General features: G+C 47.2%; 2 protein-coding genes across 5 annotated transcripts; one reads left to right on the top strand and one right to left on the bottom strand.

Moving 5' to 3' along the window:
- Positions 1-4859: 4859 nt before the first annotated feature.
- ddx19b (DEAD-box helicase 19b) lies at positions 4860-14080 on the top strand. Its single transcript, XM_047025249.1, has 12 exons — positions 4860-5110; positions 6388-6427; positions 7055-7144; positions 7277-7412; positions 7538-7630; positions 7799-7901; positions 9318-9432; positions 9619-9796; positions 10134-10371; positions 10600-10762; positions 11172-11363; positions 13825-14080. Exons 1-12 carry the CDS (start codon positions 5054-5056, stop codon positions 13884-13886), a joined length of 1467 nt encoding a protein of 488 aa, XP_046881205.1. The 5' UTR covers positions 4860-5053; the 3' UTR covers positions 13887-14080.
- Positions 14081-15698: 1618 nt separating this feature from the next.
- pusl1 (pseudouridine synthase like 1) lies at positions 15699-23917 on the bottom strand. 4 transcript variants are annotated; one of them, XM_047025251.1, is made up of 8 exons: positions 23223-23916; positions 23047-23104; positions 21178-21365; positions 20005-20154; positions 19528-19698; positions 17087-17141; positions 16716-16878; positions 15699-16089 (listed from the first exon to the last, which is right to left on the bottom strand). In XM_047025251.1, the coding sequence occupies exons 1-8, from the start codon at positions 23282-23284 to the stop codon at positions 16058-16060; spliced, it is 879 nt and encodes a 292-aa protein (XP_046881207.1). In that variant the 5' UTR covers positions 23285-23916; the 3' UTR covers positions 15699-16057. The 4 variants fall into 4 exon arrangements, with proteins under 4 accessions (XP_046881207.1, XP_046881206.1, XP_046881210.1 ...); XM_047025250.1 differs by lacking the exon at positions 15699-16089 and having other exon boundaries at positions 16298-16878; positions 23223-23917; XM_047025254.1 differs by lacking the exons at positions 15699-16089; positions 23047-23104; positions 23223-23916 and adding an exon at positions 21673-21767 and having other exon boundaries at positions 16298-16878.
- Between the last annotated feature and the right edge of the window lie 12 nt (positions 23918-23929).

The raw sequence follows: 23929 nt of genomic DNA, 5'->3' as shown, positions 1-23929 counted from the left end.
TGGAAATCCGCCATTGGTCACTTAATTTGTCCTACATGCGTGATTGGCCCGCGTCCAAACACAACAGTGTACCATCCAATGAGGCATGATTAAAGGTGGTCATGTATGTCATTGGACAGCTGTTCCCATCGTCTGCTGACCTCCCCCTTCCAGCGGAGGAGTCGAGGGACAGAACGCTCTTCCACGTCAAAACTGTCACTGATCTTCTGCTGTGACACGATGTCTCCTGGTCATCTCTCTTCTATCTTACAGCCACGGTTTCCACGGTTTCCACAGATGTGTTACATTGCATGTACTGCACTGTTTCACAGCCCCTCTAAAATGGGATTATTCACCTCAGGGAGGTTTATTCTGCATAAATCTATGGAAGGAAAATCATCGGAGACAAGAGACATTTCTGAAGCAATATAGAGGTCTTGTTCTACTACTCACTGATGCAGACATAAATCATGCATCAGTGTGCTGGCGAGGGAGAGAGAGAGGTAGAGAGAGAGAGAGAGAGAGAGAGAGAGAGAGAGAGAGAGAGAGAGAGAGAGAGAGAGAGAGCACATGTGACTAAACATAGCACATATGTCTGCAGGTCTGCAGATCTGAATAAACACAAGCACGGTACTTTGTATCAACACTGTTCTGAGCCCTTCTACATTATTGATACTCAATTTGATTGCCCGCATCAATAAATTATGAGGGAATTTAAATTTGGCGGGGATCGAGTCTGAGCCCTGAACACCCTCATTCTCCCAAGGACCAGTCTCTGTTCGCTCCCTCTCCTCAGATGGTTACGGAATAATCCAGCTGTTTATTGACTGGAGGGGCCAGGCGATGGCTCTGTGCTGCTTGAATATTGAGCCTGCAGTCAGCCTGCCTGTCCTTCCACCCTCACCTCCTATCCCATCCTCTCCCCCACCCTCACCTCCTATCCCATCCTCTCCCCCACCCTCACCTCCTCTCCCATCCCCCACCCCACCTCCTCTCCCATCCCCCACCTCACCTCCTCTCCCATCCCCCACCCTCACCTCCTCTCCCATCCTCTCCCCCACCCTCACCTCCTCTCCCTTCCTCTCCCCCACCCTCACCTCCTCTCCCATCCTCTCCCCCACCCTCACCTCCTCTCCCATCCCCCACCCCACCTCCTCTCCCATCCTCTCCCTCTCCCCCACCCTCACCTCCTCTCCCTTCCTCTCCCCCACCCTCACCTCCTCTCCCATCCTCTCCCCGACCCTCACCTCCTCTCCCATCCTCTCCCCCACCCTCACCTCCTCTCCCATCCCCCACCCCACCTCCTCTCCCATCCTCTCCCTCTCCCCCACCCCACCTCCTCTCCCATCCTCTCCCCCACCCTTACCTCCTCTCCCATCCTCTCCCTCTCCCCCACCCTCACCTCCTCTCCCATCCTCTCCCCCACCCTCACCTCCTCTCCCATCCTCTCCCCCACCCTCACTTCCTCTCCCATCCTCTCCCCCACCCCACCTCCTCTCCCATCCTCTCCCCTACCCTCACCTCCTCTCCCATCCTCTCCCCCACCCTCACCTCCTCTCCCATCCTCTCCCCCACCCTCACCTCCTCTCCCATCCTCTCCCCCACCCTCACCTCCTCTCCCTTCCTCTCCCCCACCCCACCTCCTCTCCCATCCTCTCCCCCACCCTCACCTCCTCTCCCATCCTCTCCCCCACCCTCACCTCCTCTGCCATCCTCTCCCCCACCCTCACCTCCTCTCCCTTCCTCTCCCCCATCCCACCCCCTCTCCCTTCCTCTCCCCCACCCTCACCTCCTCTCCTATCCTCTCCCCCACCCTCACCTCCTCTCCCATCCTCTCCCCCACCCTCACCTCCTCTCCCTTCCTCTCCCCCACCCCACCTCCTCTCCCATCCTCTCCCCCACCCTCACCTCCTCTCCCATCCTCTCCCCCACCCTCACCTCCTCTCCCTTCCTCTCCCCCACTCTCACCTCCTCTCCCTTCCTCTCCCCCACCCTCACCTCCTCTCCCATCCTCTCCCCCACCCTCACCTCCTCTCCCATCCTCTCCCCCACCCTCACCTCCTCTCCCTTCCTCTCCCCCACCCCACCTCCTCTCCCTTCTTCTCCCCCACCCTCACCTCCTCTCCCTTCCTCTCACCCACCCTCACCTTCTCTCCCTTCCTCTCCCCCTCAACTGTTCCCTCACCCCCTCTACCCCATCCTCTCCCCTACCCCCACCCTCTCCCTTCCTCTCTCTCTCTCCCACCTTCACCCCCTCTCTCCCACCCCTCTCCCTTACCCTATACCCTGTAGAAAGGTACTGTGTAGTAAGTCCATAATATTATGGTCCAAGTCATCGACAAGGATAACCCCACTACCCATTTTATTTCACACATCCAATGAACCCTCAGGTACATAGACTTCCATTAAGGGTCTCCTTATCCCATAAATCCTTGGTCTGGCCTAGGACTATGAACCAATAGCAGGACTGTTTCATGCCCATTGTAATTCCAGAAGGTGTCTATTCTGAATCGGTTGGTTTGCCAGCTAAGCCCCAGGAATACCAACCACCCCCTCTCTCCTCACCTCTCTCTCTCTCTTGCTGCCCACTCACCCCCTCTCTCATTTTCTCCCCTCTTCCGCCATCTCTCTCTCTTTTTCCCTCTCTTTTCCCAAAGACAGAAAACAAGTGCTGCATCACCATTTTAATTGTGGCGTGGGAGTGCTGGAGCCAGGGAACAGCCTCATGGGGCTGAATCTTAATGACTGTCAGGAGGAGGAGAGCAGGGGTCTGGGGAGAATCTGCCCTAATCCCCCTCCCTGTCTGCTCAGGGACCCAAAGTCTGTTGCTTTGATTCTGATTAATTAGCGGACGAGAAGCAACAAAGGACCAGGGCTCTACGTCTTAGAAGGGGATCAGACTGGAACCCAATGGGGTTGAAGTGTTCCACATAGGTTTGTGTACATTCTAAGGCTCTAGTATTGCCACAAGTGCCACACACACACACTTGCACACACTCACAAATGTAACCCCAGAGTGGAATAAATGCAGTTTGTTTGTGTGGCAACTACATCATGAGAAGATGTGTGGGGGGGGTAACAGTGGTAGTGATGAGTGACACATGTGCATTAAAGGAAAGACATGTTTCAGTAAAAGGTAACAACATTTACTTTGCAATGATCGCATCTACACCAAGCTACACCTCATTTACACCAAATTTACACCAAGCTACACCACATCTACACTACATCTACACCAAATCCACACCAAACTACACTACATCTACACCAAATCTACACCAAGCTACACCACATCTACACTACATCTACACCAAGCTAACACCACATCTAAACCAAGCTACACCTCATCTACACCACATCTACACCAAGCTACACCACATCTACACCACATCTACACCAAGCTACATCACCTCTCAGGCATACAGAGAAAAAGGCAGTTGGTTAAAAGCTTGTGTGAAGAAAGGAACATTGGAATAGTATTGTTGCATTCATAATAAATCATGTTTTCATTAATATGAAATGATGTTGTATAATCAGTTTGGCAACCATCTATATATATGGTTTCTCTCTCTGTGCCTAACTTACAGATAACCTTTACTCTGTCACGATTCCACACAGTATTTTAACGTGTTATTCGATCCTTCAAATGAGTCTTCTGGTGTTATATCTCTCTCAGGGGACCTAAACCTTACTTTTACGCTTTTAGTTGCCATGGATACCTCCAGCAAAGCAGCAGATTTGGAAGCAACATTAGACAACTGTGTCTCTAAACTGAAGCTTGACAAGTCTCCTTTTTTCCTTGGGTCACACACGCACCCACGCCCGCACACACACATCTGCACACACACCCACGCCCGCACACACACGCACGCACACACCCATGCCCGCACACACCCGCTCACACACACCCGCTCACACGATTGTCATCGAGTGACAGCGGAACAGAGATCAATGTAATCTTCCTCAGCACAATCCAAAGCTACTGTCATCATCTATCTATCCACCACAGTGGAACGCAGGGAAGGTGTGAAATCAATTCTGGATTTAATTAAGGAGCGCAAGTCTGGCTACAGAGGCGACCTTTGGGCCTCCCGTCCTTAACTGATGCAGACCTGGTCAATGCAGGGCACGAGGTCCTCCGGCCTCCAGGGGCTCTTGAGGGGGGGGGGGGGGGGGGGGGGGGGGGGGGGGGGGGGGGGGGGGGGGGGGGGGGGGGGTGGGGGGGGGGGGGGGGGGGGGGGGGGGGGGGGGGGGAGTGCGCTATTTGCAAGAACATGGCTTATTTTGTTATAACGTTGGGATTAGCTAATACGGTTCAGAATAGTCTTGGTTGGCCTTGGTTAAAGACCGAGCATTACCTTGGGGGCAATCTAGAGAGTTACGTTACCTTTATTTGAGATTTAAAGTAAGCATTCTATTGAACATGATTTATTCATGATCAGGAATGCCCTTGTCCTTGAACGGGAGATTCATGAACATGTCGAAGGATGTTACATAATAGTAAATTGGCATTCATCCTCCTTTCTTGTTGAATCCACCAGACCTTTCCCCAATATTCGGGACTATGGTGTTCGTTTAACTCGCTACACTGCATTCTATGCAATTTTGCAGATATGAAATAGTTCTTGAAAGAGTTCTTCAGGTTTGACGTTTTGGGCGACATCTACAGACCGAGTCAGGTATTCTCACTGCTAAGAAGTATGTCCTAAAATACCCAAATATAAAATAGAAATATATTGATATACATCTAAATGCATAAAACATTTGCTACAAACTATTGGATTCTAAAATAAACCGTAAACAGACTTTTTTTTAAATAATTGTCGTGAGAAAGGATGAAGCGCTTTTCAGGGGGAACACATCTTATGTTGTATCGTCTCTCCACCCGGAAGGCTGGCCGGTGGTACTGGGGCACTCGGAGCTGAATTCGTCACGCCATTGTACAAATTCGTTTCTTTCACAGACTTTCGAAACTTATAGCTAGGCTTCCTAGCGAGGTTATCTGGTTGCACCGAAGCGAAAGCAGTTTTGGTGGAGAAATTGAAGCATTGGCACACGGAGAACAGCTGGCATCATGGCTACAGACTCTTGGGCCCTGGCGGTGGACGAGCAGGAAGCCGCGGCGGAATCAGTAAGTCGTACAAGCCGAACTTGTCTTTGTGAAATGTGTCTGACCATGGGCCCGTTGTGTGGCCACTTGCAATTTATTTAGGTTGTTATTCAACGTATTATAGCTACCTGAAGTGTTTGTCTCTGTCATTTATTTGCTCTTATAGCAAACTAGGTTAGCTTGCTGACGCAGCAGTGGCTGCGCTAGCTAATAGGCATGCTATCCAACTAACTTTAATCAGTGTCGTTAACTAACGTGAGTTTGCTGGCTTAAGAGTATTTTTTGGCTTGACCCAATGTATTCCAATTAACCCAGGCCGTCTGTGTTAGTTATAACCTCTAACTTAAATGTTTTATACATCGCTTTAAAGCCAGCACGCTGACACAAGACTCGTGTCCAGCCCTACTAGGTTGCATGCAATCACAACATGTGGACATTACAGCGAGTCCCATCAATCATGACATCGGACGTCGCCTCAAATCTAAACCCCTCAAAAAAAGTTTGGAAACGTTATTTCGGTCGATTATTCCTCCCCTTCAGTAATACCAATTGGTATTGTATTGTATTTTACATCATTGGGAAGCCTGATTAGTCACCTTTACAACGAGGTACAACTTGTATTGATCGAGCATTCATGGAATGAGCAACACAGCTAACCGTGCGGGTAGCGGCCCTAAAAAATGTGCCAAAATCCTCTGCAATATTTTTCTGTTGGTGTTCACTTTCGTTTTAAGTTACTTGGTGGATTGGATAATTGCACTCTCCCACAGTAATAAGGAAAAAACAACCCATGTTGGCCATTTTTACACTTTGTTCATTTTACACTGTTAGGGATGTCAGTAGCGTGTGGAAGGTCCATACACAGCCACACCAGCTTGGCCCCTCCTCCTCATGCTGGTCACCAGCCTGGTCACACACCGCTGTGGGATGGCATCCCATTCCTAAAACAGGAATTGTCACAAGTCATTCAACATGTTTGCGTTGGTCACTATGGCACATACAGCACGCCCAAGCTGATCCCACTTGAAGCTTAAAACCAGAGTGAATACCAACTATATTGCAGAGGATTTGGGCAATTTGTTTGGGCCACTACCCACACGGTTAGCTGTGTTGCTCATTCCATGAATGCACAATCTTTACAAGTTGTACCTCGTTGTAAAGTTGACTAATCAGGCATTCCAACCATATACATAACAATACCAATTGGTATTACTGAAGGGGAGGAATAATCATCTAAAATAACGTTTCCAAACCTTTTTTGAGGAGATTAGTTAACAGCCTCTGTACTTCTTTTGCAGATTGGAACCCTTCAAATCAACGACAAGCCAGAAGAAAATGGTGAGAGTAAATCACATGATATATTATATTCCAAAAGTAAATGAGGAACTTACCCTGAACTAGCCGTAGCCTGAGTTGATGGGTAACAGTACATTGTTTTCATTTAGCAGACTTTTATCCAAAGCAACTTCCAAGAGAGCTTTACAAAAGGTGCATAGGTCAATGATCATAAACAGCGAGACAGCCCCAAACATTGCGGGTAGCCAAAACATGAAACATACATTGTGAAAGTGCCAATGGGTATCCAAGCAGGGATCAGATTACTGAGCGGTTAGGGAGTCAGACTGTTAATCAGAAGGTTGTTGGTTCGATTCCTGGCCGTGCCAATTGACGTTGTGTCCTTGGGCAAGGCACTTCACCCTACTTGCCCCGGGGGGAATGTCCCTGTACTTACTGTAAGTCGCTCTGGATAAGAGCGTCTGCTAAATGTAAATGTAAATGGGTAGAACCAGAGGAACATGCAGTTAAACAAAATAAAATGAATCAACATGATCATCAAACGCGCTAGTGTACCTGGAGGAAAGCAAGCAACAATAATATAATTCACAGCTAGTACAAATAGTTAAATCATTTACAACTAGCCAACAAGTCCCTCAATAATTGTCAATGGGTAACATTGTTCTAAAGGCACCTCAACAACAGAGACCTCAACGGAAGCAAGCAGCGCTGCGAAGCCAGACAGAGCCGAAGGAGACAAGACGGAGGAGGATGATAAAGGTTATTCCTGAGAGTTCTGGAGGTTTCTCCAAATTTTGTGATTCATTAAAGCTGATGTCAGGAAGTAATTACTTAGTATAACAAATCTGTAATAATGTACCATCAAAATGACACTTGTTTCTCTATTTTCAGATGACAAGGCAGCACAGTCGTTGTTGAATAAGTTGATACGCAGTAATCTGGTCAACACAACCAATCAGGTGGAAGTGCTGCAGAGGGATCCTAATTCTCCTCTCTACTCTGTCAAGTCATTTGAGGAACTGAGACTGTGAGTTGCCCTGCAACAATGTCCACCTGTTGATACAAAGATTATTTTGAATCGTTGACAATCCTCTTCCTTTAGCTGGTTATTCTTCTTCTTGTTCTTCTCTTATTGATCTTCTTCCTCAACAGCAAACCTCAGTTGCTGAAAGGTGTGTATGCCATGGGTTTCAACAGGCCCTCCAAGATCCAGGAGAACGCTTTACCCATGATGCTCGCTGAACCGTGAGGACATAATGCCACATGCTTGCAGGAGATACAATGCTCATCCACTTCTGGAGCTCTTTTTTTCTGCTTCTCTCCTTCTCTATTTCTTTCTCTTTCTCCATCTCTCTCACTTTCTATTCCCCCCCTGCCCCCTTTGTCATGACATGGTCTCCTATTGTGTTACAGACCTCAGAACCTGATTGCCCAATCCCAGTCTGGCACGGGCAAGACAGCTGCCTTCGTCCTGGCCATGCTCAGTCATGTTGACCCCAACAACAAGTGGCCCCAGGTGAGCCTTACCCCTGACTGTAACTCTCCCCAGTGCCTGTGTGTGTAACTCTCTCCTCAGTGTGTGTAACTCTCTCCTCAGTGTCTGTAACTCTCTCCTCAGTGTGTGTGACTCTCTCCTCAGTGTGTGTGACTCTCTCCTTAGTGTGTTTAACTCTCTCCTCAGTGTGTGTGACTCTCTCCTCAGTGTGTAACTCTCTCCTCAGTGTGTGTGTGTGTGTGACTCTCTCCTCAGTGTGTGTGACTCTCTCCTCAGTGTGTGACTCTCTCCTCAGTGTGTAACTCTCTCCTTAGTGTGTGTGACTCTCTCCTCAGTGTATGTAACTCTCTCCTCAGTGTGTGTAACTCTCCTCAGTGTGTGTGTCTCTCTCCTCAGTGTGTGTGTCTCTCTCCTCAGTGTGTGTAACTCTCTCCTCAGTGTGTGTAACTCTCTCCTCAGTGTGTGTGTCTCTCTCCTCAGTGTGTGTGTCTCTCTTCTCAGTGTGTGTGTCTCTCTCCTCAGTGTGTGTAACTCTCTCCTCAGTGTGTGTGTCTCTCTCCTCAGTGTGTGACTCTCTTCTCAGTGTGTGTGTCTCTCTCCTCAGTGTGTGTAACTCTCTCCTCAGTGTGTGTGTGTCTCTCTCCTCAGTGTGTGTGTCTCTCTCCTCAGTGTGTGTGTCTCTCTCCTCAGTGTGTGTGTCTCTCTCCTCAGTGTGTGTAACTCTCCTCAGTGTGTGTGACTCTCTCCTCAGTGTGTGACTCTCCTCAGTGTGTGTGACTCTCTCCTCAGTGTGTGACTCTCTCCTCAGTGTGTGTAACTCTCTCCTCAGTGTGTGTGACTCTCTTCTCAGTGTGTGTGTCTCTCTCCTCAGTGTGTGTGTCTCTCCTCAGTGTGTGTGTCTCTCCTCAGTGTGTGTGTCTCTCTCCTCAGTGTGTGTGTCTCTCTCCTCAGTGTGTGTTTCTCTCCTCAGTGTGTGTAACTCTCTCCTCAGTGTGTGTGTCTCTCTCCTCAGTGTGTGTGTCTCCCTCCTCAGTGTGTGTGTCTCTCTCCTCAGTGTGTGTGTCTCTCTCCTCAGTGTGTGTAACTCTCTCCTCAGTGTGTGACTCTCTCCTCAGTGTGTGTAACTCTCCTCAGTGTGTGTGACTCTCTCCTCAGTGTGTGACTCTCTCCTCAGTGTGTGACTCTCTCCTCAGTGTGTGACTCTCTCCTCAGTGTGTGTAACTCTCTCCTCAGTGTGTGACTCTCTTCTCAGTGTGTGTGTCTCTCCTCAGTGTGTGTAACTCTCTCCTCAGTGTGTGTAACTCTCTCCTCAGTGTGTGTGTGTCTCTCTCCTCAGTGTGTGTAACTCTCTCCTCAGTGTGTGTAACTCTCTCCTCAGTGTGTGTCTCTCTCCTCAGTGTGTGTGTCTCTCTCCTCAGTGTGTGTCTCTCTCCTCAGTGCCTGTGTGTGTCACCCACCTATGAGCTGGCCCTGCAGACTGGCAAGGTCATCGAGCAGATGGGGAAGTTCTACCCTGAGGTTCAGCTGGTCTACGCTATCAGAGGCAACAAACGTAACAGCACTTTTATTATTTATGCATTGTAACTTCTTTTGAGGATGTTCAGTATGTTGGTGTAGTGGAGGATTTGCTGTGTGTGAACAGTAGCAGCCATGTGTAACTAGCTATGATCGTCATAACAATGGTGACGGGAGAGAATTGGCATGGAGAGAATGTCAGTCCATCCTTGTCCTCGTCCAGTACAGAGAGGAGTCAAGCTGCAGGAGCAGGTCGTCATAGGAACCCCCGGCACGATGCTGGACTGGTGCCTCAAGTTCAAGTTCATCGACCCCAAGAAGATCAAGGTGTTTGTTCTGGACGAGGCTGATGTGATGATCGCCACACAGGGTCACCAGGACCAGAGCATCCGCATCCAGAGGTGAGCACCAGCCCACACAACCTAACATGCTTAATGTCTCTGCCCACACAACCTAACATGCTTAATGTCTCTGCCCACACAACCTAACGTGCTTAATGTCTCTGCCCACACAACCTAACATGCTTAATGTCTCAGCCCACACAACCTAACGTGCTTAATGTATCTTACGTCTCTCATACATCATGTCAACAAGAACAAACCATTTGTTGTTGACACACTGACCCTGTATATCAAGCCGAGTTTCCTTTCACTGATCAGAAGATAGAATAATAAAAGTTAAAAGGTGTGCAGTTGATGCATGAGCCGTCCCCGATGGGTGTGACGTGTGGTTCTCCAGGATGCTGCCCAAGGTCTGCCAGATGCTGCTGTTCTCTGCCACTTTCGAGGAGACGGTGTGGAACTTTGCCCAGCGGATCGTCCCCGACCCCAACATCATCAAGCTGAAGCGCGAGGAGGAGACCCTGGACACCATCAAGCAGTACTACGTCCTCTGCAACAGCAAGGAGGAGAAGTTTGTAGCCCTCTGCAACATCTACGGAGCCATCACTATCGCTCAGGCTATGATCTTCTGTCATGTGAGTGTGTGAGATTGCGTGCGTGGTAGGGAGGGCAGGGGTATTGTTCTGTGTTGTCAGGTTTGTTTGTCTTCACCTGTTCATTTCTTGATTGGATGCAAGTCAGCCTGAATTACGGGTGGTTCTGGGTGGTTGTGATTTTCCAGCTATTGTGTTACTCAGTTTGCTGAAAAAAAAGCTTCTGAAAGTTGTCCAGAGTTTGTGTGAACCTGTCCATTCCTGTCTTAGACCAGGAAGACTGCCGGCTGGCTGGCTGGGGAGCTGTCCAGGGAGGGCCACCAGGTGGCGCTGCTTAGTGGAGAGATGCAGGTGGAGCAGAGGGCCGCCGTCATCGACCGCTTCCGCGACGGCAAGGAGAAGGTGCTGGTGACCACCAACGTCTGTGCCAGAGGTACTGCCTGCTCCTGGACACATCCTGGTGCTCTGCTCTGAAAAACTGCCTGCTGGCACCTCATGTAATCCTATGACCTCAAATACAGGTTATTATAGAAATGCTAATAATAATGCTCAGTAAACTAGTATGTTCTAAATTATGTACACGTACCAAACCATTACATGTCCAGCTTGTGTAATGGGTTGAGTTGGACAGTTTTGTGGAACTACAAGATGATAAGTCTTGTTCACAGTGGCAGTTTAAAGTGACAAATCTGATTGGTTAACCACAACAGAGCATTTTTCCCCTCTTAGTATTTGACAACAGAACAGATTAGATAGATACTAAACATGGCTGAGCACAAATGGCTGCAATAGAAACAAGGCTTTACCTGTTTACCAAGGCTAACCCTGAACCTGACTTCCAGGTATCGATGTGGAGCAGGTCTCTGTGGTAATCAACTTTGACCTGCCGGTGGACCGGGATGGTAACCCAGACAACGAAACATACCTGCACCGGATTGGACGTACGGGCCGCTTTGGGAAAAGGGGGCTGGCCATCAACATGGTGGACAGCAAGTTCAGTATGAACATTCTTAACCGGATCCAGGATCACTTCAGTAAGCCCTCCGCACACCCCTAACCACACACAGCCTCCACACACCCCTAACCACACACAGCCTCCGCACACCCCTAACCACACACATCCCTAACCACACACAGCCTCCACACACCCCTAACCACACACAGCCTCCACACACCCCTAACCACACACAGCCTCCACACACCCCTAACCACACACAGCCTCCACACACCCCTAACCACACACAGCCTCCACACACCCCTAACCACACACAGCCTCCACACACACCCCTAACCACACACAGCCTCCACACACCCCTAACCACACACAGCCACCACACACAGCCTCCACACACCCCTAACCACACACAGCCTCCACACACCCCTGACCACACACAGCCTCCACACACCCCTGACCACACACAGCCTCCACACACCCCTGACCACACACAGCCTCCACACACCCCTGACCACACACAGCCTCCACACACAGCCTCCACACACCCCTAACCAAATTAACCAGACAACCATGAGCCTTCTAGACATTTACATTTATTCATTTAGCCGGTTTTATCCAAAGCAACTTCCAAGAGAGAGCTTTACAAAAGTGCATAGGTCACTGATCATAAACAACGATATGGCTTCAAAAACATTGCGGGTAGCCAAAACATGAAGCATACATTGTGAAGAGCAAATGCAAATAGCTTTTAATTACTACTCATTTATTTGTACTGTGTTCAGTGTTTCCTCTACATGCATTTTTCAGCGTACGTTAAAGGCAGGGGGTAGGCAAGTTGCGGGAAGCTAGCTATTTTTGCTTCTGTTTGACATGATTCAAACCGAAATATCCCACCTCCTCCCTTCAAAGCCACTCCCATGAAACTACAGTAACGAGTAGGAGTGGGAATCTTTTGGTACCTCACAATTCGATTCTTGGGGTCACGATTCGATAAAAAAACTGATTTTTTCAATTCGTAATCAAATTTCGATTCAATATATGCTTACATTTGATTCCAGTTTGCTGTTTAGTGTTACTTGTTTCTATTTGACTGTGATAGGCAGTTAAGTGTTGAAGAAAAAAATCCCAATGCATCAAAACTAGGGGTGGAACGGTACATGTATTCATATTGAACCGAAACGGTACGGGCGTCACGGTTCGGTGCATGAAATTACACAGAGAATACACGATATAAAAATAAAGTTGCGTGCAATTTAATTAATGTAATGTGGACCTACTGTTAGATACTCGTGTTCTTTAGGGACACCTAACCTTTTGCCCCGCTTAAGCTCTGAAGCTCTGATTGGGCCGTCGTTAGTCAGAGGTAGGCTAGCAGCACTAAGGACGAGTATGGCGAGTGGTGGCGACCCACGAGAGATGGAGGACCGACCGGCCTCTTTAAGATCGCAAGTTTGGGAAAAACGTAGGTTTCCCATTCAGTTCCAGTAGTACAGGCGAGAGAGTGGTGGATAAGACAAGCACTGTGTGTCGGCGTTGTTCAGCAGTTGTGGGGTATGTGAGTGGAAATACATCTAACATGCTAACACATGTAACACATCTGGATAAGAGCGTGTGCTAAATGACCAAAAATATCTGACGCCATCACCCAGGTGTGCCAATCACTGGAAAGAGACAAAAAAAACTGTCCAACTTCTCCTCCCTACAGTGCTTAACCAGCCTTTAGATACACTTACAAACAGGGCCCAAAAAATCACTGAAGCAATCGGAATTTACGTCATCTTCAATGCACCCGTATTCACTCCTAGAGGAACCTGGTTTGTTTTGCTTTTCCCTCCATTGTACCGAACCGTGAGTTCAGTGTACCATTCCACCCCTAATCAAAACCTTAATGTATAGTTTTTCTTGCAGTTTAGTAAACTCGAGATTTTTGAAGATGTGAATCGATATGAATAGCTAGAACACTGAATCGCGAATCTATTTCCCCCCCCAGCCCTAGTAACGAGCATTGAGTGGAGGGGCAGAGTGCGCACAGGCCGGTTAAAGACAGCTAGCCCTTCCAATCAATAGTCAGGGTACCCCTTCATCATTGGTCCTGTTTATTACAGTATGTACGACCACAGATGTCAGAATGTCATATTACTGTCAAACCTTTAGATATATTGGTTGCCATCAAGACGTGAAGTTACCTTTTGCTAATATGACATACCTTTAAGTTAGCTATATTTTAGTTCAAATTAATATTCCCAATGTAGGCCTAATGTTTGATGTAATGGCCAACTGATTATTATTATTATTTAATTTTAAAATAATGTTACAGCTAGTCTAGTAGAAACTTAAGCTAGTTGCTGCTAGGAGAACTCTGTGTTCGTTCCTGTGTGAAGCGTATTAGTGTTTACAAGAGTGCAACTTTAGTGAAATGTAGTTGGTAGAAAGGGGACTACTGTGTGTTGGTTGGGAAACAGAATCTTCCCAGGCAGCTGCCTAGATTCACTGGAAGTGTTTTCAGAAGCTCTGACTCTCCATTTCCACGCTTTCCACAGACAAGAAGATTGAGAAACTGGACACAGACGATCTGGATGAAATTGAGAAAATTGCGAGCTAAAGTGGAATTCTGCGACCACAACTTTTAGGTTCCCCCCCAGACTGGATAGTGTTTTACTCTTTTATTACTGGGAGACGACCGATGCCACACACACACATATGGACATGTCCTCCTGTACCTCCTTGTTTGATTGTTTTAATCTCTGAAACGTGTCTTTCACTCTTTGTGCTTCTTAATAAAATATGTGCTCTTTAGTCCTGTTGTGTGTGCCTGAAGGACAGTGGTTAACAGTGAAGCACCTCCTGGTCTGCTCATGTCTGTGGTGGTACTGAAAACAACACTTTGCTTAAAACACTACACACCATTTTATCTCTTAAAAAGAGCATTCCTTAAATATTTGCCTCAAGCAACATTGAGTTACTGTTGTAAACAAACATGTTTACATGTAAACAAATGTAATTCTAAACAAAAAAATGATATGCCTCTAATGGAATTACAAAGAGTGAAATATAATTGTTCAGAGAATTTTTTTTTTTTTTTTTCGTCCGGTTACTTTGACAAGGTTATGGTTGGGTTTTAGGCTCTATGCAAACTTGTAGCACTGTTTTAGTGTGCAGCTCACACAGCGGAATGGGAATGAGGCTAAATTCTTTTTCAAAGTCAGGGATTTTAGTCCAAATGCGAATACTTTGATAGCAAAATACATTTTGAGGATATATAGACAAATTCAGTGATAAGTAGCCTATCATATATCATATATTTAACATTTGATCAAAGGCTTGAGCGTTTGGGAATTCCAACCATGGACCATCTCTATGTTTTAGCAGCTACACTTAAACTTGGTCATTATGTTACTGCTTCTGTTTTATTTCATATTCATATCTGACGGTAAAAACTAGCCAGTGGTCTCATTTTAATACTCTCAGTCCTTTCACAATTTTTTGGGTCGGAATTTCAAATTACGCACTTCATCAACTTCGTTAGTGAGCAGGCTGTGGTTTTGACCACGGGGAAAAAGTCACTTGAAACATCATTTTGAGGTGCTCAATTCAACTCCAAACCAAATTCTTTCCTGAAGTGCATATTCTGAGACACTTGAAATTTGGGCAGGTTTAGGAAAACATGATGTACTGTTTTCTCTTTAAAGCCAAATGCAGATTTGACTCAAGGACAGTGGCTATGCCAGAATGAATGTGTGTATGGATTCTTTGACAGGATTGCCTGGACTTGTCACATCTAGACTTTTTTTCGTTTGGCCGAATGTTTTTGCATCACTGCTTAAAGTGCGGTAACATTCCTGACGCTAGGCACGGCACCTGTTGATCGCAAATAAGTAGTTTATCATCTTCTTCACGGGTAAATCTTAAAACAGCTATTGTTACTGAAGCTGATTTTCAAAGTTCATGACTTCTAATTTGATTGCTGTCAAACATAAAGGGCAATTATTGATAAACCAGAACTGTATCCTACAAACCTCATTTTCCTCCAACTGTCATTGAAAATGCAGTTGGAGTTTGTTCTATTGACTGTTTTCTGGAATGTTGTGTTGCGAGAAAGACGTGTATGCACGTTTTCTATTGAATGAGAAAATGCTGCCAAATTTGTAATCATGAGCGAGAGTATCATGTTTCATGTTGAGTAACATGTATCTATATATTGTGCTGGGTCTTTGTTAAAGCCAAGAGGCTTGAATGCAGTTTGACCAGGATGTTTGGATGTACAGTTTTGAGTGCACTTTGTTGGTCCTTACATAACACTTTTTCCATTGAACACCAAGCAGCAAAGTCTATGGTCCCATAAGCTCCATATAGAACTGTCTTTGTGTACTTGAACTAAATTTACTTAATTCTAAAGAAATAGTTTTTAATTGTAAATAGTCTTAGGTTTAATATTCAAGCTGATGTAGGAATTATTAGATATCAGATCTTATATCACAAGTTGTGAGGACTATGGTGTTATGTAGCATGACGACAATCTGTTCTAAGTTGTTGTCATGTTCCATACCTGAGCTGCATTTATGGACAGTCATGTATCACTGAATGATGTGTTGAAATAAACTTTGTGGATCTTCATTGAGATTCAGTACGTTTATAATGGCTCGATATACATACATTAATATTGGCATATTGTTACATAAACACAAATATTTTGTATATTTTGAAAGAATAAATGACATCACGACGGCCATGAATGGGCCTAGGGATCTGAAGTAGGTGAACTCTGTCCTGATGTCAGCCAACAGGGCTGGAGCAGGGACGCAGATCTGAAACAGGAACACAATCTTCCATCATCATGCAACACATTCTGAGCTACAGTCATATGCATCCCTCCCTGTCTTTTGAGGTTGTCTTTTTAGCAATATTTCCTGCTTTATATGCCTTTATTTAGATAATTTCCTAACCCAAAACAAAATAAATTGACAGGAAAGGAGAGGCCGTGCGGTAAGGCCTCAGCTGGACCCCAGGCCGTGCGGTAAGGCCTCAGCTGGACCCCAGGCCGTGCGGTAAGGCCTCAGCTGGACCCCAGGCCGTGCGGTAAGGCCTCAGCTGGACCCCAGGCAGGCCGTGCGTTAAAGCCTCAGCTGGACCCCAGGCCGTGCGGTAAGGCCTCAGCTGGACCCCAGGCCGTGCGGTAAGGCCTCAGCTGGACCCCAAGCAGGCCGTGCGGTAAGGCCTCAGCTGGACCCCAGGCAGGCCGTGCGGTAAGGCCTCAGCTGGACCCCAGGCAGGCTGTGCGGTAAGGCCTCAGCTGGACCCCAGGCAGGCCACGCGGGAAGGCCTCAGCGTGACCCCAGGCCGTGCGGTAAGGCCTCAGCCTACATGGCACACATACCTATCTAGTGAGCTGCCGGGGCGTTCAGAACCCTGGAGCTCAGCTGCAGCATCTCACCTTGTTGCTGGTACTCCACCTGGGTCAGAAACAGGCCCTGGGGGGGTGCTGTCAGGTTCTGTGGGTAGGCCAGGGAGTCCTGGGCCTCCAGTAGTTTCTCTAGCTGAGAGATGGAGAGCTTTCCCTGGCCGACCGCCACCAGAGCCCCAGTCATCCTGCGCACCTGCAGGACAACAGCAAACAGGCGAGGCAATAAGGTCAGGTTAGGGAGCTTGCAAAAGTACAAACACAACAGATCAGTCATTAATGTTTACCAGGCAGTGTTCCATATTCGCCAGCAGGAGGTGCTAAACATCTACTGTAAACTTGTTTGTGAATAGGAAGGCCTTTTGGCATCTTGTGAAAATGAAGGAAAGCCACTTGAGACACACCTGTTTGTAGAGAAAGGATCTACTCTTGAAAGTAAGCTCCCAGAACCGGATCTCTCTGAAAGGACACAACCAGAAAGTCAAAAAAAGTGGAAGATATGGTGAAGAAAATCAATATATATACTCTATATATATATACACACACACCTCTTAGGAAGGCATCATTCTTCCCTTTCAACCCCACACTAACAGATCAGTGACTGTTGACCTCGTTCCTAAAACCTGAACAGTTTTGAGAGGGTGAAAAAATATTTGCATATTTTGCATCATTGATGAATACTTGAGGACTCTACTGTACTCTGCTCTGCTTTAATCTACTGTTTTAGGACTCTACTAAACTCTACTGTAATCTACTTTAAACTACTCTGTTTTAGGAGGACTACTAAACTCTACTGTACTCTGCTTTAATCTAATCTGTTTTAGGAGGTGTAGGAGCAGCATTACAGGTGTAGGAGCAGCATTACAGGTGTAGGAGCAGCATTACAGGTGTAGGAGCAGCATTACAGGTGTAGGAGCAGCATTACAGGTGTAGGAGCAGCATTACAGGTGTAGGAGCAGCATTACAGGTGTAGGAGCAGCATTACAGGTGTAGGAGCAGCATTACAGGTGTAGGAGCAGCATTACAGGTGTAGGAGCAGCATTACAGGTGTAGGAGCAGCATTACAGGTGTAGGAGCAGCATTACAGGTGTAGGAGCAGCATTACAGGTGTAGATCTTCTACGACAGATGTTTCCAGCTCCCCAAGCTCCATCGTGGAACGTAGTGAACCGTCAACAATGACATGGAGCTAATTCTAGTTTCCCTGCGGAAGGCTTTGACACAACTCCATCTCATCTAACACTATGATCCTTCTGCTAGCGCAATATAAAAAGTAGTTCAATTTTGATGTTTTAATAATTCACAGGTAGATTTCCCTTCATGTTATTCCCTTATGATAGTGTCCCTCGTGAAATATGCATGCAGACTTCGACTGCACCAACCTACAGCTGAAACAGTCAGTTAACTGACATTTGGATGCTAGTCGTGTTTGGTTTAGATGGAATATTTTTAATTGAGAGGCCGTTTGAAAATGTATGCGGTACACATTCGTTTTTTCATCCTCAATCTGTTTTACTGTGACAAACAAATCACAAACTGATTTGAGGTTAAAGGGAATAGCAGCTAAAGAGAATGTAAGTTATGTGTGACAATCCCCTTTAACATGGACTAATGGAGTTTTCACATGACCGTATGTCTGTTTGGGATTTGACCATATTCTTATGCTTAATAATAAATAAAAAGGTGTAATAATAAATGATCATGAAAGTGCCATTTGGCACGGGAACCCCCCCGCGGCCCTTTAATCCTGTCAACATCGTGCGCCTCCACTTTGAACTCCTGCAGCATTCTGGATTATATCTGCCACCCCGCTGGCACGCACACACACACACACACAAACAAGGTGATGTACAATTACTGTAAAAGGGTGTTTAAGCCAGTTCTAAAAACCTTGCATGGTATATTTAAACATTTTCTTTTCTTCCCCCCCTGAAGTGCACAGAATCAAGTCTGGCTAACAGATTGAAAGCCTGCATGCATATTAACTTTATTATAAGTATCAGTCTACATTCCTACTCATTTATGTTGTGTTCTGTAAACAAACAGTACTCTCCAAAATGTCCCCACGAGAGGGTCAATGGTCTTATGAGAATAGAGACTTCCTGTGGTGTTATTTACATTTAAATTGTAGTCGTTTAGCAGACGCTCTTATCCAGAGCGACTTACAGTAAGTACAGGGACATTCCCCCCGAGGCAAGTAGGGTGAAGTGCCTTGCCCAAGGACACAACGTCATGTGGCACGGCGGGGAATCAAGCCGGCAACCTTACCTGTGGAGGTGTGTTACCTGTGGAGGTGTGTTACCTGTGGAGGTGTGCTACCTGTGGAGGTGTGTTACCTGTGGAGGTGTGCTACCTGTGGAGGTGTGTTACCTGTGGAGGTGTGATATCTGTGGAGGTGTGTTACCTATGGAGGTGTGTTACCTATGGAGGTGTGTTACCTGTGGAGGTGTGTTACCTGTGAAGGTGTGTTACCTGTGGAGGTGTGTAACCTGTGGAGCTGTGTAACCTGTGGAGCTGTGTTACCTGTGGAGGTGTGTTACCTGTGGAGGTGTGTTACCCGTGGAGGTGTGTTACCTGTGGAGGTGTGTTACCTGTGGAGCTGTGTTATCTGTGGAGGTGTGTTACCTGTGGAGGTGTGTTACCTGTGGAGGTGTGTTACCTGTGGAGGTGTGTTACCCGTGGAGGTGTGTTACCTGTGGAGGTGTGTTACCTGTGGAGGTGTGTTACCTGTGGAGGTGTGTTACCCGTGGAGGTGTGTTACCTGTGGAGGTGTGTTACCCGTGGAGGTGTGTTACCCGTGGAGGTGTGTTACCCGTGGAGGTGTGTTACCCGTGGAGGTGTGTTACCTGTGGAAATGTCTGTGAGCGAACGCCTCTCCCGGCTCCAGGAGAACCAGGTCCAGGGTCTTCACAGGGTCCTTGAAAGGTGTCTCAGAGTTCAATGCTCTGAAGCTGCTGAAGTTATGGGTCCCCACCAGCAGGGAAGCAGCCTCACGCATGGCCCCCACGTTCAGCTCCCTTAAACAAACACACACAATCAGGAGAGAAAGAGAGAGATAAAGGGGAAGGGCCTCATCAGAAGAGAGAGAGAGAGAGAGGCAGGGCCTCATCAGGAGAGAGAGAGCGAGAGAGCGAGAGAGCGAGAGAGGCAGGGCCTCATCAGGAGAGAGAGAGAGTGAGAGTGTGTAGGGGGGTGAGCTCTCATGGGTGGGTGACTACAACTCAGTTAGAGGATGGATGGAAGGATCTCCTCATGGTTGTGTAGAAAGACACCATACTGTGACCCAGCTAGGGAAGGGGCCGTTGGTTGCCAAGGTAACTCACGTGTTGCATAGGCCCCAGCACAGCCTGAGGTCGGCCAGGGGCAGCTGGGAGGGCCGGGTCACACCGGCAGCCAGCCGGTACACGTATGTTCGTGACGTGGCGCGGAAACGTGCATGGAACCCTTCAGGCACACGGTAGGCACAGTTGACCCTGACAAATACATACAGAAACACACACATGAATATCTAGCGGCCCCCAAAAAACACCTGAGAAATGTTTTAGAGAGAGATTCTGACACAGCTTTCTGGAACGACTCTTTTCTTGTTTAGTTGAAAAGCCTGTGGCTCCAACCACAGCAACCTGCCCTGACCTCGGAGGTGGTCGTAGAGTGAGTGAAACAAAGGGCATAACAGGTTTGAAGAAAACACCCATGGCTTCCTAAGAGACTGAAGACTTCCTGACCTGTAGTGTGTCTGTTCTAAATATTAATAGAATAGGTACGCACACACACACACGTATGTGATGTGTGTGTGGTATATTTGAGTGCAGTACATATTGCCAGCATACAGTACTCAGTAGACTATAGCGAAAGTAAGTTAGGTTTCCCGGGGAGGAGATTGAGTGTGACACCTCGCAGAGTCAGGCCTTGCATCAACCGTCAAGCAGGATGTGATTAGACAGCCCTTCCTACACTGTGAAATTTTCTGAGAACATCTAACCCTGTTCAGAAAACATGACCCACAACAGGGACATGAGGCAGAACAGCCCAACCTATATATATATCAACATAATTGATATAATAGCTCATATTTAATGCTAGTGTAAAGTCCTTTTTGTCCTTTTTATTTCTCTCTTAGCTGTCTTGACTGAGGTATTGTGAGTTCACTTGACACACACAGGTGATCTCCCTCAGCAGTTGCTAATAGTCCCTATCCCAGGCCCGGTGTGTGAAAGCAGGATTCCACCACTATCCAAAATGTTCCCCAACCCCTTTTTCTCTCTCGCTCTTTCTCACTCATACACTCACTCACACACACACACACACACACACACCAAGCAGACTCCAAATGCAGTGTGAATGGAGTGGAATGTTCGAAATCAGGGTATAAACCGCAGCTTTATTTCTGAAAAATACGGTACATACGTCAAACTCAATGTCATATAGTCACAGATCCTTCAGTCAACTGCCACGACATCTTTATGGCCCTGCTCACTTAACAACAAAGCCCATACCTGATTGGCTCCTGCCTCAGGTGAAAGTTGAGGGCGTCGACTAGGACATCCTCTGAGAATGGGGGCTTGTTGTTTCTGCGTTGTAGGTCAAAGTGGGCGGAGTTAGAGAGGGCGTGGACGCCGGTGTCTGTCCGGCTGGAGATGGTCAACGACACGTCGCTGAGAGGGCGAAGCTTCCTCACTGCGTCCTGAAGAGGAGGAGAGGGAGAGGGAAACAGAGGGAGGGATAGAGAGAGATCTACAGATCAATGTGGTCCCTATAAACTGTCTATGAGCAAATTTGTGAAAAAAAAGAATCAGTCACTTCTTAAATCCATAGATTAAATACACACATTAGATAACACAAGGGTTGATCTCAGACATGTTGTAAGCTCAATCATAACATTAGAGCAGATGCAAAATAACGAGGATTTATCTTCCACTATCTAATCTCAGCTCCTGTGCTGTGATGATGTCACAGGAGCAGTATGAGGCTATCTGGCGTACGATATTTACAGTCATGAGATCAGAGAAGCACAGATAACACCAGGATCACACCAAACGAGTTCCTCCTGAAGATAAATCACATGGTTTGGAAGAGACAACACCCAAACGTTCTAACAACCTGAGTGGAGTCTGTTTCCTGGACTTGACCTCATTTTCAAGTCTAGACATGCACATGCTATCAATGCTGCATGAAAGGAACAATCTTTCTATGTCTGCCATTTTCTCAATAGTGACACGTTTGCAGTGTTTTTATTACTGGACAAGACTACTTGATTGGTGGTAAAACAGTGTATTCTAGAAGTGATTTGTTGACGTATTTTTTAAATCTCGGCTAACGTTTGCTCAATCAATAAATATAAAATATTTAAACAATAATACATTTATCATGCTCTCTTGATGGCCCTGCCTCTCTCTCTCTCCTGATGAGGCCCTGCCTCTCTCTCCTGATGAGGCCCTGTCTCTCTCTTGATGAGGCCCTGCCTCTCTCTCTCCTGATGAGGCCCTGCCTCTCTCTCCTGATGAGGCCCTGCCTCTCTCTCCTGATGAGGCCCTGCCTCTCTCTCCTGATGAGGCCCTGCCTCTCTCTCTCCTGATGAGGCCCTGCCTCTCTCTCTCCTGATGAGGCCCTGCCTCTCTCTCTCCTGATGAGGCCCTGCCTCTTTCTTCTGATGAGGCCCTGCCTTTCTCTCTCTCCTGATGAGGCCCTGCCTCTCTCTCTCCTGATGAGGCCCTGCCTCTCTCTCCTGATGAGGCCCTGTCTCTCTCCTGATGAGGCCCTGTCTCTCTCTCCTGATGAGGCCCTGTCTCTCTCTCCTGATGAGGCCCTGCCTCTCTCTCCTGATGAGGCCCTGTCTCTCTCTCCTGATGAGGCCCTGTCTCTCTCTCCTGATGAGGCCCTGCCTCTCTCTCCTGATGAGGCCCTGTCTCTCTCTCCTGATGAGGCCCTGTCTCTCTCTCCTGATGAGGCCCTGTCTCTCTCCTGATGAGGCCCTGTCTCTCTCCTGATGAGGCCCTGCCTCTCTCTCCTGATGAGGCCCTGCCTCTCTCTCCTGATGAGGCCCTGCCTCTCTCTCTCCTGATGAGGCCCTGCCTCTCTCTCCTGATGAGGCCCTGCCTCTCTCTCCTGATGAGGCCCTGTCTCTCTCTCCTGATGAGGCCCTGCCTCTCTCTCTCTCCTGAAGAGGCCCTGCCTCTCTCTCCTGATGAGGCCCTGCCTCTCTCTCTTCTGATGAGGCCCTGTCTCTTTCTCCTGATGAGGCCTCTACACATAAGATCATACATCAGTAGGCTGGTTAAAAGGGTCAGCTGGTGTTGGTGCTGGTGTTAGTGCATCAACACCTGGCTGCCTCGGATACCTGCTGCCTCGCCTCCCGGCTGACTTACCTCCAGATGGTTCTGGACCCCGAACATCTGATAGTGTGCAGGTGACCTAACCACTCCGCTGGGTACACAGTACAAGACATCATGGTGACTGAGAACTACATACGTATAGACATATATATAAATATATACACTGAAGATATATTTACATTGCACAGTTATGACAATGTTCTTCTTACCAGTATTTAGTTCCAATGTATTGAAAAAAGATAAGATAGCGTGTGCTACCTGTGTTCATCATTACTTAAGTTTCATTTATAGATCTCAGTCTTCCTGTAACCCAGCCTAGCCTTTCCGATATGAACTTTCACAGCAGTCTAATGATGTGCGTGACATGACATAGTTGAAAACATGAAATGCATTCATTGCTATAGAAAAAGAGTGAGACAGTCAGATGTCAGTCAGTGATAGAGAGACTGACAGAGACAGTCAATGATATTTATCACGCTGAGAAGTAAGGTAGGCTATAACTTGTCCCGCTGAGCCGCAGTCATAGACTACTGAGGGAAGTTTTCTGCCGAGTTGAGAGCTCTCGAAATGGCCCCTATCAGAAACATCGATCACCCCAGTCTCCCGGATTTTAGTACCCAAACGTTGACAGGTATGGTAATCTCAAGATAACATTTTTATCAAACTTGAGAGCCCTGAGCATGTGCCCTTGTGTGGCCTTTGAGGGTCTGATCGCGTTCAACACATTACAAATCATGAAATAGCCTACCAATTACATAAAAAGGTTATTTATCAAATAATTTACGACGAATGTTATGAAAAATATTATGTCAACAGAAACGTGAAGCATTTAGGGAAGAACACGGATGTTAAGTGTGTTTTACGCTTCCTGGTCCTTTATCCGTCAAAGAAGTTCGTCCCTCTATGATGTCGTCAT

This window comes from Hypomesus transpacificus, chromosome 9 (genome assembly GCF_021917145.1).
Source record: "Hypomesus transpacificus isolate Combined female chromosome 9, fHypTra1, whole genome shotgun sequence".
In the NCBI taxonomy this organism is placed as follows: domain Eukaryota; kingdom Metazoa; phylum Chordata; class Actinopteri; order Osmeriformes; family Osmeridae; genus Hypomesus; species Hypomesus transpacificus.
The sequence above is the reverse complement of the archived record's forward strand: the minus strand, read 5'-3'. Positions and strand labels throughout refer to the sequence as shown.